At 38.9% G+C, this 15,970-nt stretch overlaps 1 protein-coding gene across 3 annotated transcripts in view; it reads right to left on the bottom strand.

The window, feature by feature from the left end:
* Nucleotides 1–13,453, bottom strand: part of CCDC30 (coiled-coil domain containing 30) — a 137,505-nt gene extending 124,052 nt beyond the window's left edge. Inside the window, exons 1-3 of one of the 3 annotated variants that reach the window (XM_075997205.1) lie at nt 12,823–13,453; nt 3,259–3,437; nt 988–1,108 (exon numbers count right to left, since the gene is read on the bottom strand). In XM_075997205.1, coding sequence (XP_075853320.1) covers nt 988–1,108; nt 3,259–3,276 — 139 coding nt within the window. In that variant the 5' untranslated portion in view covers nt 3,277–3,437; nt 12,823–13,453. Of the gene's footprint in view, nt 1–987; nt 1,109–3,258; nt 3,438–12,547 lie in introns of all 3 variants that reach the window. The other 2 variants (XM_075997203.1, XM_075997201.1) reach the window with 2 other exon arrangements.
* Between the last annotated feature and the right edge of the window lie 2,517 nt (nt 13,454–15,970).

Below are 15,970 nucleotides of genomic sequence, written 5' to 3'. Positions count from 1 at the left end.
TATGATAATAACATCTAATTTGTGGAGTTAAGGGTAGAATATTCTAAAAGGGTAATTAATATCTGTATTTTCCCTTGTAACTTTGAAGGGTTTAATAAATATTTTCTAAGTTCTTATTATACTAGTGAGGAGTTAAAAATATACAACTCTAGCATATTGACTATTTTAAGTTAAAGGAACTTAAAAAATAGCAGGTGCCAGATCATTCTGACCTTCCTTCTTTCTGTTCCTTAAAAGTAGATGAAATTCCCTTGTTGAAAGATGCCCTCCTTATACTATAAGAAAAGTAACATTCTTCCCATCAAAGACAGGAGGTTGAAAGTGAGAAATTTCTAAACAGACCTTGCTAAATAACTGTTATCTTTTAAGTCTCTCCATACATTTAGTTGCTTTTTCACAACTTACTGTTCTTTTCTAATTCAGTATATGAGTGATTGACTCTACTTCTTTGGGTCTTCATTTCTTTATGAAGGAAGGTTCCTGAGTCACTTAAAACTTATATTAAATAAATCTGCATGCTTTTTCTCCTGTTAATCTGTCTCATATCAATTTACTTCTCAGACCCAGCTGGAAAAAAACCCTGAAAGGGAAGAGAGAAAGTTTTGCCTCCCTTACTCTAGGTACTTTACAAGTTAGGTGCTATGGGGGACACAGAAACTAAGAAAACAACATGATCTCTGCTCCAGAGGAGCTGACACGGATAATTATGATACAGTGTGGTAAGTGCTGTAATAGACACTGAAAAAAACAACCACTCTGCCTCTCTCACACACACATTTCAGACTATTTCAGAACATATACTTTAAAAAAAACAGGCAGAAAATATACCTAAGACATTAGAAGTACTTTTCTTGGGGTGGAATATATATATAGTAGTTTTCCCCGCTCCCTTCTACTTTTATACATTTCCCAAATTTTCTGTAATTGTCACATATTAATTTTTGGAATTAGGAAAAAAATTTACATTTTCACAAAAGGAAAAATTACCCTGTTTGAGTTGGAGTGCTTTAAACGCGTGTCTAAGCTGTTCGTTTTCCTTGTCATAACCATGAGAAAATGCTTCTCTTCCCTCTGTTAAGTTACAGACATGGTTTGCATAATTTTCCACCTAAAAAGAAAATAACATATTTTCTTACTCTTAGTCTATGGCTCATATTGTAATCCATATTAAAAGCCCAGTAAATGAAAGAGCCATTAAGAGATCACCATTCTATCATGACTATAATCTGAGAAATAAACAGAAAACTCAGCTTTCCTTAATCATGGGTCTCTCTCCCTAAACTTTCTTCCAGCTGTCTCATGTTATCACACACCATGTTTCCTGTTAGTATGATGACACACAACCACAAATCTATGGGACAAACCCAATGGCTAATATTTTTTTCTATCAACATAGCATGTTTCAAATCAAGTCTCCTTATCTGTGGTTTAGGAAATATGGTCATAATACCCATGAATAGAGGAAAATCTATACAATAATTAGGCTTATACTGCTTTGCTAATACTGATGATTAAGATGTCTTAAATGTCAATAGGAGTTTACATTAAAATAAATTATTGAGTATTCTTTAAAAATAGTTTCTAGTTAATATGACAGGTTCACAAAGGTACTTTTATGCGGCTAATATTAATAATACATGGAAAGCTAACCATTATACTCCAGGGACTGTATTAAGGACATCAATACTTACTTATTACCACAACCATATAGGACTGTTATTCTTCCACTTTACAGGTAAGGAAGCAGGCTTAGAGAGGCTAAAAGACTTGCCTTGTCATACAGGAATAAGGGAAGAGCTAGAATTCACAGTCAGGTGGACCAAAACGAGAGACTGAGCTCTTACTATGTCAAATGGCTTGGAAATAAACCACCAGAATAACTGAATTGCATTTTGCTGAATTTTTTGGAAGACTATTGGGAAACTCCTCAAAATATGCACAAAAATCTGATATATATAATATCAGATAATAGTATAATAGAAGGAACACAAGAATTGCAGTCCAACTTTATCACTTCTGGTAAGCTTCAATTTCCTTCTCTTTAAAATGGCAGGAACAACATCCATTTGTAATAACAGCAGCTACAATTTGTTGAATACTTGCTAGGTGCCAAGGACCTGTGTTGAATACTTGCTAGGTGCCAAGGACCTGTGTGCAATGTTTTATACACATTAACTTGTATAAACCTCACTAATCCCTTTAAAGAAGCTATTCACATCTCCTTCTTACAGATAGGAATTTTGAGCTCAAAGAAGTGGAATAACTTGCCCAATGTTACACAGAAAGACAATGCTCACGGCAAATTTTTCACCCCATATGCCTAATGTTAAAATTCTTGCTTTATTATGTTATACTGCTTTTTGTTCTACAGGAGCTGCATTCTTCAAGAATTTGGAAATTGGGTTGTCCTTTAAGAACTAAATTTAAAAATCAGTCAGTTACCTGCATGAGCTAAGATATGGAAACACAGCAGAGTGATTTCCAGGCAACCTGAGAGAATTCATTAGCTCATTTAAAGAAAGAGTATGCCAGAAAGTAGGTTGATCATTGGAAACATCAAAAAGAGATAACAGAGTACAAAAATGGCATTATTTACCCATCTGAGCTCTAGGTGCCCTGGTCCTAGGACATAAAAAGTCCAGAGATGAAGGTAGGTATTGATAGCCCTGTTACAGAAATCCAGCTATCTCAGACAGTGCTATAAAAATTTAGAATCATTTGTTCACCAAATAACCATCTAATTAAAATTTGGCTTTCCATGTAAAGTACCTGTAAGAGAATGCATCAGCCAAAAGAAACATGTGTCTGGTTCTTCTGGCAATTATATTTCTTTTTGTCAATGAGTAAGTGGTTGTCTGTTTTTCTACAAACATCTCTATGAGTTTGGTAAACACAAGCCCATCTTTGAGGAGCAGACCCTCTGACAGTATGCTGACTGATTAGGTTTCTAAGTCTTGAAAGAGTCACCTGGAAGGTCAGCTCCTGAGACAAGGATGACTTTACCAAGATAATGAAAGCTACTTTGAGCAGACCTGTTTGGATGTTCAATCAGTCATCGGTGGGCAACATCTAATACACTCTACTGGAAACCAATACAGATTGTTGCCATGTTTCATTTTAAAAAAAAAAAAACATACATATGAGTGTTTTGCAAACTATACAATGGTGATATTCAAATGTTAGTTTTTAATGTGTCAATTTAATGAAAGACAATTAAAAAACCACAGGCATCTTTAGAACTTTGCTATTAGCTCTTACTTCTCTTGTTTTTTCCATGTGCTTCCTTGTAAGCTCTTCTACATTTCTGGTAGCAGTCCTCAGTCTGTCTTCACTGTGCTAGAGTAAGTACCAGAGAAATGGAGTTTTCTTCTGTAGTTGCCAGGTTCAATTCCTTCTTTCTCAAGATGGCGAAGTATGTCTTCTAAATGAACTTTTACCTTGATAGAAGAGATAAGCACATGTGTATGTACACATACACACATACGACTGAGGAAACAAAAAATGTAATATGTGTATATGTCTAGAGTTAGACTCTCCACAAAGTATATTATAGTTTTCCTATTAATTGCTGTTATCCAGTTATAATGAGCACTTAAACAGCTGACAGTATCAACAAATTTAAAGCTTTGAACAACTTTATAATATCTTCTAAAATAACAAATGAGGACATGATATATTTAATGCAAATTCTGTATAACAGAGTGTTTGAAAAAATACAAGCCTTTCTGTCTATGCATTCTGAAGTTTGCAATTTAATAATCTGAAAATCTCCCAAAGGTATCTTGTTTTTTTTAATAAAATCCAAAGAAGGCTTTGTTCCTCTTATTGAAAACTTAGAAATAAAAGGACTCCTCTGGGAGTTGGAAAGCCCCCAATTCTGAACTATCAACAAATGATTTTACTTGCAAAATATATTATAATTTATGTTGACTTCTAAGTCATTTAGCTGTCTTCCAAAACTTCTTGATCGAAGACTGCCATCAATATTATGTTTAATTTTCTTAGGTTGCAAGTAATCAATCATGCACTATAACAGCTTGCACTATGACAGTATGTGAAAGATAATTATCTGCTGATTAAAGTGGTATCTGTGTTACTAGAACCACTATGAATAGGACTTGCTGTTATAATCAAATGCAACTTTTAATCAAGTTAATCTGACACAAATTATAGTGATAGATAAAATTGTTATTGTACAGCAGAATCCACATAAAATATTTGGTTTTGCTTTTTGAAAAGCAAAACCATATTTTTATTATTTTTCTCCTTTGATTACTAAGTTTTCCAGAGTCTAACCATTTTCACATCAACAGTTTTTGTGGACAATATATAAAGTTTTAATTATCATCTGATATTCATACTGATGAAAAGAGACCCAGGTTTGAATACTTGCATTCCCATGGGTCCTCCTTCTGATTTACAACTAAAAATCTTCTCTCATGCTCCCCCAGCCCCCATCATCTGGTTCCCCACTCATATCCTTCTCCCAACAAGGACTGTGAGCATCATATAAAAAAAACTTGTGGATTTTTTTTGGGGGGGGTACTGTTTTTTCTTTTTTGGTTATTTTTATTTTTATTTTTTTGAGACAGATTCTTGCTTGGTTCCCCTGGCTCAAGCAATCCTCCTGCCTCAGCCTCCTGAGTAGTTGAGACTACAGGCATGTGCCACCATGCCTGGCTAATTTTTCTATTTTTCGTAAAGACTGGGTCTGGCTCTTGCTCAGGCTGCTCTCAGACTCCTAAAGGGATCTTCCCTTCTCAGCCTCCCACAGTGCTAGGATTACAGGTGTGAGCCACCATGCATGGCCAAGTTACTTGTGGTTTTAGTCCTGGGTAGCAGAGAGCCCAATACACTAAAAATATGTAGCATCCTACGAGGTCTACTTGGCAATATGGGAAAATGCTTATGTTATAATCACAAGAGAAAAAGTAGAATGCAAAAGTATAACTATGTGAAAACCAAATAAAGACTGGAAGCAAATATATCATAGTGTTAAAAAACATACTTTAGGCCGGGCGCGGTGGCTCACGCCTGTAATCCTAGCTCTCTGGGAGGCCGAGGTGGGCGGATTGCTCGAGGTCAGGAGTTCAAAACCAGCCTGAGCAAGACCCCGTCTCTACTATAAATAGAAAGAAATTAATTGGCCAACTGATATATATATAAAATTAGCCGGGCATGGTGGCACATGCCTGTAGTCCCAGCTACTCGGGAGGCTGAGGCAGTAGGATCGCTTGAGCCCAGGAGTTTGAGGTTGCTATGAGCTAGACTGACGCCACGGCACTCACTCTAGCCTGGACAACAAAGCAAGACTCTGTCTCAAAAAAAAAAAAAAAAAAAAAAAAAAAAAAAAAAACATACTTTAAAAGTTGATAAACTGATAAGATTGTGAGTGATTAGAAAATAAATGCTTAATTTAATTAATGTTATTATAAGTCCTGTAATATGGGTTGTTTGCACACACAGAACAGCATAATCCCCATGCTGCAAGGGTGGAGTGGGAGAGTCTTAGGTTGGATGAAGTTGAAAGGAAAAAGGGATGGAGAATATTGAAAATACCCTTGGATCCTTGGCTTCTGGGAGATTTAGGGTAGCAGAGTGTAAGCTGGGATGTAGGAATAGGGGGCTTGCTGCTCAGGACAGTGCAGGCTTCAGGTCACTATCTAAGTGCACAACTCATCCAAGCTCCTCCACTTGATCACCCTCCTCCCCAAACCAGTGATCCTTAGTCTGCACTCTATTTAGCCACCCACCCCATGGCTACATGTGACCCCTTATCATAACCAGAACTAATGTTGAAACCCTGCAATCATAAATTCCAACATCCCTCTCTGTCCACCACCTTCTATGCTTCCTGCCCCTTCTTTTTTCTTAATTGTTGTAAAATATACATATTCTAAAATTTACTATTTTAACCTTTTTTTTTTTTTTTTTGAGACAGAGTCTCATTCTATTGCCAAGGGTAGAATGCCCTGGCATCAGCCTAGCTCATAGCAACCTCAAACTCCTGGGTTCAAGCGATCCTCCTGTCTCAGCCTCCCAAGTAGCTGGGACTATAGGCATGCGCCACCATTCCTGGCTAATTTTTACCCTATATTTTTAGTTGGCCAATTAACTTCTTTCTATTTTTAGTAGATACGGGGTCTCGCGCTTGCTCAGGCTGGTTTTGAACTCCTGACTTTGAGCGATCCTCGCGCCTCAGCCTCCCAGAGTGCTAGGATTACAGGCGTGAGCCACCACGCCTGGCCTACTTTAACCATTTTTAAGTGTACAATTCAGCGGCATTAAGTACAATCACAACACTGTCCAACCAGTACCACTATCCATTTCTTGAACTTTTTCATTATCCCAAACAGAAACTCTGTATGTATTAAACAATAACTTCCTATTCTCCTATTCCCCAGCCCCTGGTAACCTCTACCTTTTGTCTCTATAAATCTGCCTATTTTTGGTAACTCATGTAAGTGGAATCATACAATATTTGTCCTTTGGCTTATTTTACTCAGCATGATGTCTTCAAAGTTCATCCATGTTGTAGCATGTATCAGAATTTCATTTCTTTTTAAGGCTAAATAATATTCCATTTTACGTATACACCTCATTTTGTTCATACATTCATCTGTTGATGGACATTCTATTGTTTCCACCTTTTGATGATTATGAATGATGCTGCTATGAACACTGGTGTACAAGTATCTGTTTGAGTCCCTGCTTTCAATTGTTTGGGGTATGTATTACCTAGGAGTGGAATTGCTACATATATAATTCTACGTCTAACTTTTGAGGAATGGTCATACTATCTTCCACTGCAGCTGTACCATTTTACATTCCCACCAGCAATGCAGAAAGGTTCCAATTTCTCCACATCCTTACCAATACTTACTATTTTTTGTTTCTTTCTTTCTTTCTTTCTTTCTTTCTTTCTTTCTTTCTTTCTTTCTTTCTTTCTTTCTTTCTTTCTTTCTTTCTTTCTTTCTTTCTTTCTTTCTTTCTTTCTTTCTTTCTTTCTTAATAGCCATCCTAATGGGTGTTAAGAGATTGCTCTCTTCAACTGTACTTACTCAACAATTACAGTGAGACCTCCAGTCTCTGGACCATTACATCTCCTTCAAACTACAAGACACTCTTTGGCTTCGTTTCCTGCTCAAGCCTAGATCCGACTGTTGATCATTTCAAACAATCCCTCACCAATGTCCCCAGTTATCTTACCCCTCGTGCCACCTTTCTTGCAAATCTCAGCCCAGGAAAAGTTCAACCATTTGACTACTCCCTACCTATTTTAGGTTGCTGAGTTCTGGTAAAGAAAAATCAAACAAATATGCAGACTAGAAACACTACAGATTCATGGTCTCCAGCCTGAGCCAAGTTTCTCAACTGCTGGATCATTTATGAGTTGCCAGCTTCTGCTACCGTTTCACTCAACAACTATTCAGAACTTTTACCTCTCTCATCAAACTGCAAATCTCACCTTTCCCCTCACTCTTGGCAGATGAACTTGTCTCTCACAACACTAATAAAACTAAGGTCATAAAATTCTGTCAGCTTCTTCTCCTACTACCAATGTATCAGCCTTCATCTTCACACATTCTGTCCTCTTTCCCTTCTCAGTGGAAGAGCTTTCCATCCCCTGATCAAAGCTAATCCTTTTACCTGTGTTCTAGGTCCCATCCCATACTGATTCCTCAGGGAAGCATTTGCTTTTCTGTATGCTTATTATCTCCCTCTCTGCTGGTTTCTTGCCCTCAAGCTCAAGATGCCTCTGATCTTAAAAATAAAGATACAAAAACAAGCTCCCTTGGCCCCACCATATCCCTCTCTAGCAATCGTCCTCTTTTGGACAATCTGTCTACCACACTTACTGCATTTTGGCTCCTACTCTTAACACTGTACTCAAATTATCAGTCAACAATGAACTCAAAATACCACCTCCAACTGGCCCTATTTCTTTTCTTTTTACATATGATCTCTCTGCAGAACCTGTTCACTCTTTTCCTGAAAATGTTTCCTTTCTGTTCTGTGATAGCAGTTTCTCCTGTTTTGACTCCTCTAGCCTTTCCTTCTCAGTGTTCTTTCTGGGCTCCTCCTCTTCTGCAGGCCTTTCAAATGCTGCTATTTGCCTTAGGCTCTCTGCCCTTCTCACTACCATGGTGATGAACAGCTTGGCCATAGGAGTCTGATATATCTCACTCTGGCTTCACCACTTTGTAGCTATGTGACTTAGACAAGTCACATAACTGCTTAAAATTTTCATTCCCCCCTCTAAAAAATAGAGGTAATAGTTATGCCTATTTCATGAGGTTGTTAGGAGGATTAAATAATAATCTATCTCTGCTATGCTCCAGATCTATCTATAAAAGTGGCATGAAACAGAAACACATTGAAGTTGGAACAAATACAGGTGAGTGTGGCAGAGACTGTCAATTGTCCTTTAATACTTATTCTGCTCTTCTTCCACAGAAACAAGACATTTAGTTTTTTGACAGATCACAATACAAGGCTGCCTTCCTTACTGTTAGGTGACTAAGTTCTAACCAACGGGATGCACATGGAATTGTGTGCTGCTCCTGGAAAGTGTCCTTAAAGAAACAGGGTGTCCCCTTCCTTGCTCCTTTCTCCTTTCTACTGGCTGGAATTCAGACAATATAGCTAAGGTTTGAGCAGCCACCCTGGACACCATATGGTGGAAAAGACATGCATGGATGATATAACATCAGGAGAGAAGAAACATGGAACCCTGACAATTTCAAGATGCTATCCTACCAGTTATAGATTGCCTTCTTCTTGACTTTTCTGTGAGAGAAATAAATTTCTTTCTTTTTCAAACTATTATTATTTTAAGCTTTCTGTCCCTCACAGCCAGTCAATCCCAACTACTACAGGAAGGTTACTGAATAGATAACATACAAGGACATGTGCTGGAAACTAAATGTGACTACATAGGAATTGGATATGGAACTAGACAGCCATTACTGTCTCTCCTGACCCATGGAGTCTTTTGTCTCTGGGTTTCCCTGTGAGTCTGCTCCTCTGGCTTCTCTACAGGGATGGACCTTATCTGCCTTACTCATCAGCAAGGCTGAAAACAGCCATTCAAGTCCTAAACCTATGTGACTTTTTGGATTAAGCCATTTCTTTGTATCTCTTGTTGGTTTTTTTGTTTGTTTGTTTGTTTGTTTTTTTAAGGCAGAGTCTCACTCTGTTGCCCTGGCTAGAGTGTCGTCACAGCAACCTCAAACTCTTGGGTTCAAGCAATCCTTCTGGCTCAGCCTCCCGAGTAGCTGGGACTACAGGCATGTTCCACCATGCCCAGCTAATTTTTTTCTATATATTTTTAGTTGGCCAATTAATTCCTTTCTATTTTTAGTAGAGATGAGATCTCGCTCTTGCTCAGGCTGGTTTTGAACTCCTGACTTGAGCGATCCACCCGCCTTGGCTTCTCAGAGTGCTAGGATTACAGGCGTGAGCCACCGTGTCCGGCCTCTGTATCTCTTCATTCAAATTTTTGAAAGAGAAACCATTATTTGTTGCTTACCCAATAGGTTGTGCCCCCCTCTCTGAAGTTAGTTATGTATATTCCTCATTCAGTAAGTTGTACATGAAATGGGTTGGAGGTAGGGGTGTAAATATGACCACTGAAGCCTACTCTTTAAGCAAAGATTGGTGGAGAGATGCAAGTTCCAGAGAAGAGGCTATAGGCTAGGAAGGCAATATAAAACGAGTTGCTATTTAAGACCAATGCATGTCCAACTGTCTAGTGAACAACTCTGCTTGAACAACCCATTTGTCTTTCCCTCTTCCTCCTGTATTCACAGTTAAAATCACCATCAATATAGTTTCCCAAGCCAGAAATCTAGAAGCCATCCTTGACCCCTTTTTCTTATTCATCCTACTCTCATACACAACCAGTCACTGAATTTGTAGTATCTCTTTTATCATTTTCTAATTCATCCTCTCCATGTCTACAGTTGCTGCTTTATTTAGGCTTTCCTCACTAGTTGCTCAGTTTAGTGTAATAGCATCCTTAACTGATGTTCCTGCTGCCAGGCTGGCCTCCATCCAATCTGTGCTGAGCAAAGCTCCAGACTGATCCTTCTGAATGCAAATCACTTGCTGCTTAACATTCTTACTGCTTTCAGGCAGAGTTCAAACTCCTTAGCTGGCACCAGAGATTCTTCACGGTCTGGTTCCTGCCAGTCTCTGTAGCCTTATCTTCTGCCACTCCTTGACATTAGCATTTCATGTCAGTATACTTACTGATCCCCATGATGCTGCTTATATATATTTCTGTGACTTTCAACAGTCAGTTCCCTCTGTCTGGAATGGTGCCATGACATAGTAGAACAATTTTTTTTTTTTTCTTCCTGTCTCTCAGCAAGTATTTTTTTTTTTTTTTTTGAGATACAGTCTCACTCTGTTGGTTGGGTTAGAGTACAGTGGTGTCATCATAGCTCACTGCAGCCTCAAATTCCTGGGCTGGACTCAAGCAATCCTCCTGTCTCAGCTTCCAAGTAGCTGGGACTACAGGCATGTGCCACCATGCCCAGCTGACAGAACAAACATTTTCTGGTGGATTTATTGAGATCTAATGGTTGAGGAACTGGAAAATTCTAATAAAGCAGATCTTGAGGTAATATAAATCTGTTCTTTGAATTATACGTGATCTGACATTTAAACTGTACCTGTAATTGCCCACATAGCAAAGTATACAAGAATACTATTCCCTCCAAAGTAGATACTGAATAAATGCTCATTAAATATCTTAAAAATCCATTCTGTGGAATGAAGTGAATCCTCTAGTGTTTTTAGGCCTCCAAAAACTTCGGGATGTAAAGAATAAGGGGGTAAAGCTGTCAAAACAAACTGAGACACGGACAAAGAATTTTAAATAGGAAGAGGGCAAGGAGAATGGATGCAACCATTTCTACTTGCTCTTTTTTCTGCTAGCAGGTGCCCTCCAACTAGAGCATAGGGGTCAGGACCATATCTCATGCCACAGCACATCTCCTAGTTCTGAGAAAATGATAAGTTTTGGATCCCATGGTCTTTGAGTGACGCTAGGGAACAAAATAAATAGCATGGCCACAGAAACTGAAATATCCAGTCACGTGACTTTTCACCCTTCTTTCTTCCATCTACACAAATATAATTTAAAACTTACAGACATCTTAAATACAATACATATTATGCACAGTTTCTTCCTATCAATTCCCAAATAAAATGAAAAATATACCTTTTAAAGAAGTTGAAAATGTTTAAAATATAAAATTAAATGAAAGAGAAAAGCAAAATGCACATTATAACTATGTAAAAACATACACATGATCAAGGACTGACTGCCATAGAACAGAAAAATGACCTGTTGCTATGTTAGGACAGTTTCTCAACCATGACATTGTTGACATTTTGGGTTGGATAATTGTTGTGTGGGTGGTTCTGTGATAGTAGGATGCATAGCAGCATCTCTGGCCTCTTCCAACTAGATACCAGTAGCACATCCCCAGTTGTGACAACTAAAAATGTTTCCATACATTGCCAAATGTCTCTTAGGAGGCAAAATTGCCCCCTAGGTTAGAACAGTGCTAGAGTAAGGGGAAAATATTTTTTAAGTTTATGTCAACCTTGCTATTCAACAAATACATATTGGGAAAGGAAAGCTCTTTACAATGTAATATCTAACAGCCTCTTTTTTCAAGAGTTAAAATCTATTCAGTTCCCATTTAATGCACAAAACTGAAAAAGCTGCAGTACTTTTCTTTTCCAATCTATTAATATTATAGAAGAGAAAGCTGAATTTCTTATTATTTGGAAACTTGACCTGGCTCTAAGCATGAGACATCACAAATAACTGCTTCAGTTGGCCCGAGAAATAAAAATATCCAAATAATTATATCCCCCCAAAACTTGTTATAATAAAACTGTACATTTTGTGTATCCTCAAAATAGGTTTATATTTATACCTGAATACTGAAGAAGAAATAGTAAGACTCAACAAGGAACACATATTTTAAGACAAATTAAATCAAGCTGTCCAAGCTAAAATGAAATCGCACTGGATCTAAATTAATCTTATTCTGTATTTAAGGCCCTCTGTTCCAGTCTTTTTAGGGCTATTATGCCTGTTCCCTTGCCAAAAATATTTATTTTCTATCAATCTTCCCTATTGTTTTTGTTTTCTTGGCTCACATAACACAGATTGTCTTCTGATTCAGAAACGAACGTGAAAAGAAAGCACAAGAACTATTTCAAGGATCTTCTCTCCAGAAAATTCTATCATACCCCTGGCTGTTGGGTTTATATGGGCTTCAAGTTGAAATTCTCTCTTACACAATCATTTTGAATGACCTTTTCATATGTATAAACACATCACTAAAATTTATGCCTAACATAGTATTCACTTAAACAAGGAACAACCCTCTTTCATTATATGACCACGAAATGGGCCATAAACTGCAATTTTTCTCCTCCATTTTCAAAATACACTAGGCTTGCAGTAATTTAATGTTAACATTTACCAAGGTGCACTTCTCCATTCTAGTCTCTAGTTTACCTAAGACAGAAACCATGCCATAGTGCAGAGAAACAGAGAAAATCTTCGCAATGATTGTAGGGCTGGAGAATGCAAGATACTCAGCTACACAAAGCACTGCAGCAGGAAAGCAGAAAGAGATGGTCTGCAGATAACAGAGGTGGTAGAGACTAATGGACGTTCAATAACGTGCAGCGTGGACAGTGAAGGGTGAAAATGGCTTTGGAACAAACTGGTGCTCAGAGTGATGACAGAAGTGGATGAGGTGATAGCTTGAAAGGCAGAAGGTAACTGACTTGATGATCTCTGATGTTGAGAAACAAAAGGCCTCCAAAGCTTCATCGGAATTCAAGGTTATGCATGACGAACATCGGCCAAAAAAGCAGAAAATGGCAGTTCTTTGTCCGCGGGTCTACAAGCAGGGCAAAGCTGTGCCTCCGTGGACTTTGTAGCGTCCTGGACCCGGTGCAGTCTGTCCAGGGGTGCGTCTCCTCACCTGTAAAGTTAGAAAAGGAACGCCTAGCCAACTCACTGAGGGTGTCCAAGCTCACTCTAAATAAGAGAAGCACCCTAATACTAAAGGTCTGCGACAGCTGGGTCCGGGGGAAACGGGAGAATCCTTCTTCAGGCAGAATCACTCCAGCCGGGGACGAGAAAGGCCACGCCAGGAGGGGCTCTCCTCCTCTAGTTTCGGGCCATACTGTGGAGAGAAGAGGAAGAGACCTGGAATGCGGAAAAGAGGGAAGAACGCGTGCTTTCCTCCTTGGGGCTGAGGCAGAACCCTTAGGAACCAGGCTGGAAATCTTCTTTTGGAGGGTGCGTCGAGGGTCCCAAGGTCGCTCCTCTCCTAGCCGCCGTGCTAGGAACGACAGGTGCCTACCGAGACCCGGGCGCCATAGCAACCGCGCTCGGCGCAGAGACGCACGGCGTCCTTCCGGCGGGAACCATAGATACGACGCACGCCATTGGCGCCAGGGACTCTTCTTCCTTTGGAGACCATTGTTACGGCTCATACCATTGGCCTTTGGGTGGCGGGGCGGAGTTGTTTCGGCAGTATTGATCGTACGGCTCATTCCATTGGCTTTGGAGATGGCGGTAGCCATGGTAACGGTAAGGCAAGCGTTTGCAATTTGGAAGCCGCATCTTGTCACAGGTCCGTCTCCGTTCTCAAAGTGCTTCCAGCCAGGGCTTATCTAGAGTCCTGGCCCACTATGCTTATATTTGTTTTCTATAAGTTACTTCATTCTTAAAGTGGCAGGGGTGCTAGATCAGAAGTTCTGAATTTTAGGCCTAAATCTGTCCCTAACCACATGGGGCACTTAGAATAAATCACACCACTTTTGGAATCACCCAGCTTATTGAAAAATGAAGAAACTGGGCTTAGCCAGAATTCTCCTTAAGGCTGAAGCCCTTTAGAAGTCCTAAGCACTTAAAATTTGATTTAGTTGAGCCATATCGAACACCTATGTAATGCAAAGTAAAAAATTTCTAGGCTGGGTGCAGTGGCTCACGCCTGTAATCCTAGCACTTGGGAGGCCAAAGCAGTAGGATCTGTAAAGGCCAGGAGTTCGAGACCAGCCTGGGTAACATAGTGAGACCCCCCGCCTGTCTCTACAAAAAATAAATAATAATTAGCTGGGCCTGGTGGCACGTGCCTGTAGTCTCAGCTACTCAGGAGGCTGAGGCGGAAGTCACTTGAGCCCAGGAGTTCAAGGATACAGTAAGCTATGATCATGTCACTGCACTACAGCCTGGAAAAGAGGCCTAAAACATTTTTTTTTTCTAAATGACACAAAATTTAACTTAGGCTTAATTTTTATCATCTTTTTAGATGCTCTTATTGCAAGATCCTAGTTATCAAAACTCTGTTTTACTCATCTTTGGGGAGCCTTTGCTTTGCTCCCAAACACTACTTAACATTTCTTGATCTTATTCTAGCTCCCTAAAAGGATACTTTCCAAATTTTTTCTGGTTTTACATGCATTATCTAGATGGACCTTATCCTTACTTTCTACAAGTGCTTCAACCTCTCCCCACCCCACCCTACCTGCAGCACCAGACTTCTTGCAGTTTTTTTTTTTTAATCTAAAACGTGCACCACTACTACCTGCAGCCCACTTAACTCCTATTTGTCAGCATAGCCTATCCAGGGAAACATCCCTTGTTGCTCCAATCTAGATCAGGTTCCTTCTTACTTACTCTCAACTCACATTCTTTTTTTCTTTCTTTACATACTTCCATTTGCTTTCAACACACACAAACCCTTGGAATTTTACTTGTGTAAATACTCTTAAGTGCTCTACATAGAAATTAAATTTCCATTTAGTGGAAAAAACTTTAAATAATTCCATGTAAAGTAGTGGTTGCTGCTTTTAGTCGTTAACAAAAAAGGATATGAAATGGTTCCTAAGGAATAATTATGGTAAAAACAAACATTAAGATCACTATTTTTGACTCCACTTATCACCATTGTACATTATCATTGTACTGATGACAGTCATCATCCAATTAAGCTATGAAATGTAGGGAAGAAAATTAATCTTTTACTTCCTGCACCATCAGTACTGCAGCTACTGCTGACAACATGCTGTTTTTGAGGTTTCACACATTGGACCTGAAGTCCATATAAAATCTGTTTAAAGGGACTACTACAGTTTTTTTCCTCTGCTCAAGGTCACACTTTCTGATTTAATGAAGTATTTCAGTGTACCTTGGCAGTTCTGTTCAAATCTTCTCAACTAAAATTTACTGTAACTCTTATTAACAGTCAGACACATTGCACTACCCTTCCCAACTCACTCCATCAAATATCATGAATTGTATTTTAAATTTTTTACAGTACTTACTGTGCACTCCCAACCCAATACTCAGGATGGTTAGAGCTTTGAAAGTTTCTCAAAAATTCTAAGATCAAGCAGGGCACTGGCATAGCAATGCCTTGTTAAGTGAGAAGAACAATTACAACCATTCACTGAGTGTGAATTACATGCCAGGCACCACACTAATACTGTTGTTTACTGTTTATTTAATCCTCATAATGAATGGCATTAATTTTCAAAGAGACTTATTATCCCCATTTTATGGATGAGGAAACTGAAATTAAGTCACATAACCTAAATTCATAAAGCTAATAGGTGCCACAGATGGCTAAGTTGACTCCAAAGCCCATACTCCTTACCACACTATAATGCCTCCCTCAGGACAGAGGTCATCAAATGTCCCCTGCCTGGTGCCAGGTGGAAAGCCATGTCAAGTTTACCTGAAGAGCAATCCTATAATATCTGAAAGATAAACTGTTACTCAAATATGGAGTGAATCTCCATATTTGGAAAAAGAATCCAAAAGTAAATGAAGTAGGAAGCTCGCCTTTCCACAATCTATCTTTAGGGAGGTGTCCTTCTCTCCTACTCCTGTCTTTGATAAATTTCCAAATAAACAACATCC

This window comes from Microcebus murinus, chromosome 2 (genome assembly GCF_040939455.1).
Source record: "Microcebus murinus isolate Inina chromosome 2, M.murinus_Inina_mat1.0, whole genome shotgun sequence".
Classification (NCBI taxonomy): domain Eukaryota; kingdom Metazoa; phylum Chordata; class Mammalia; order Primates; family Cheirogaleidae; genus Microcebus; species Microcebus murinus.
This window is presented reverse-complemented; position numbering and strand designations above follow the sequence as displayed.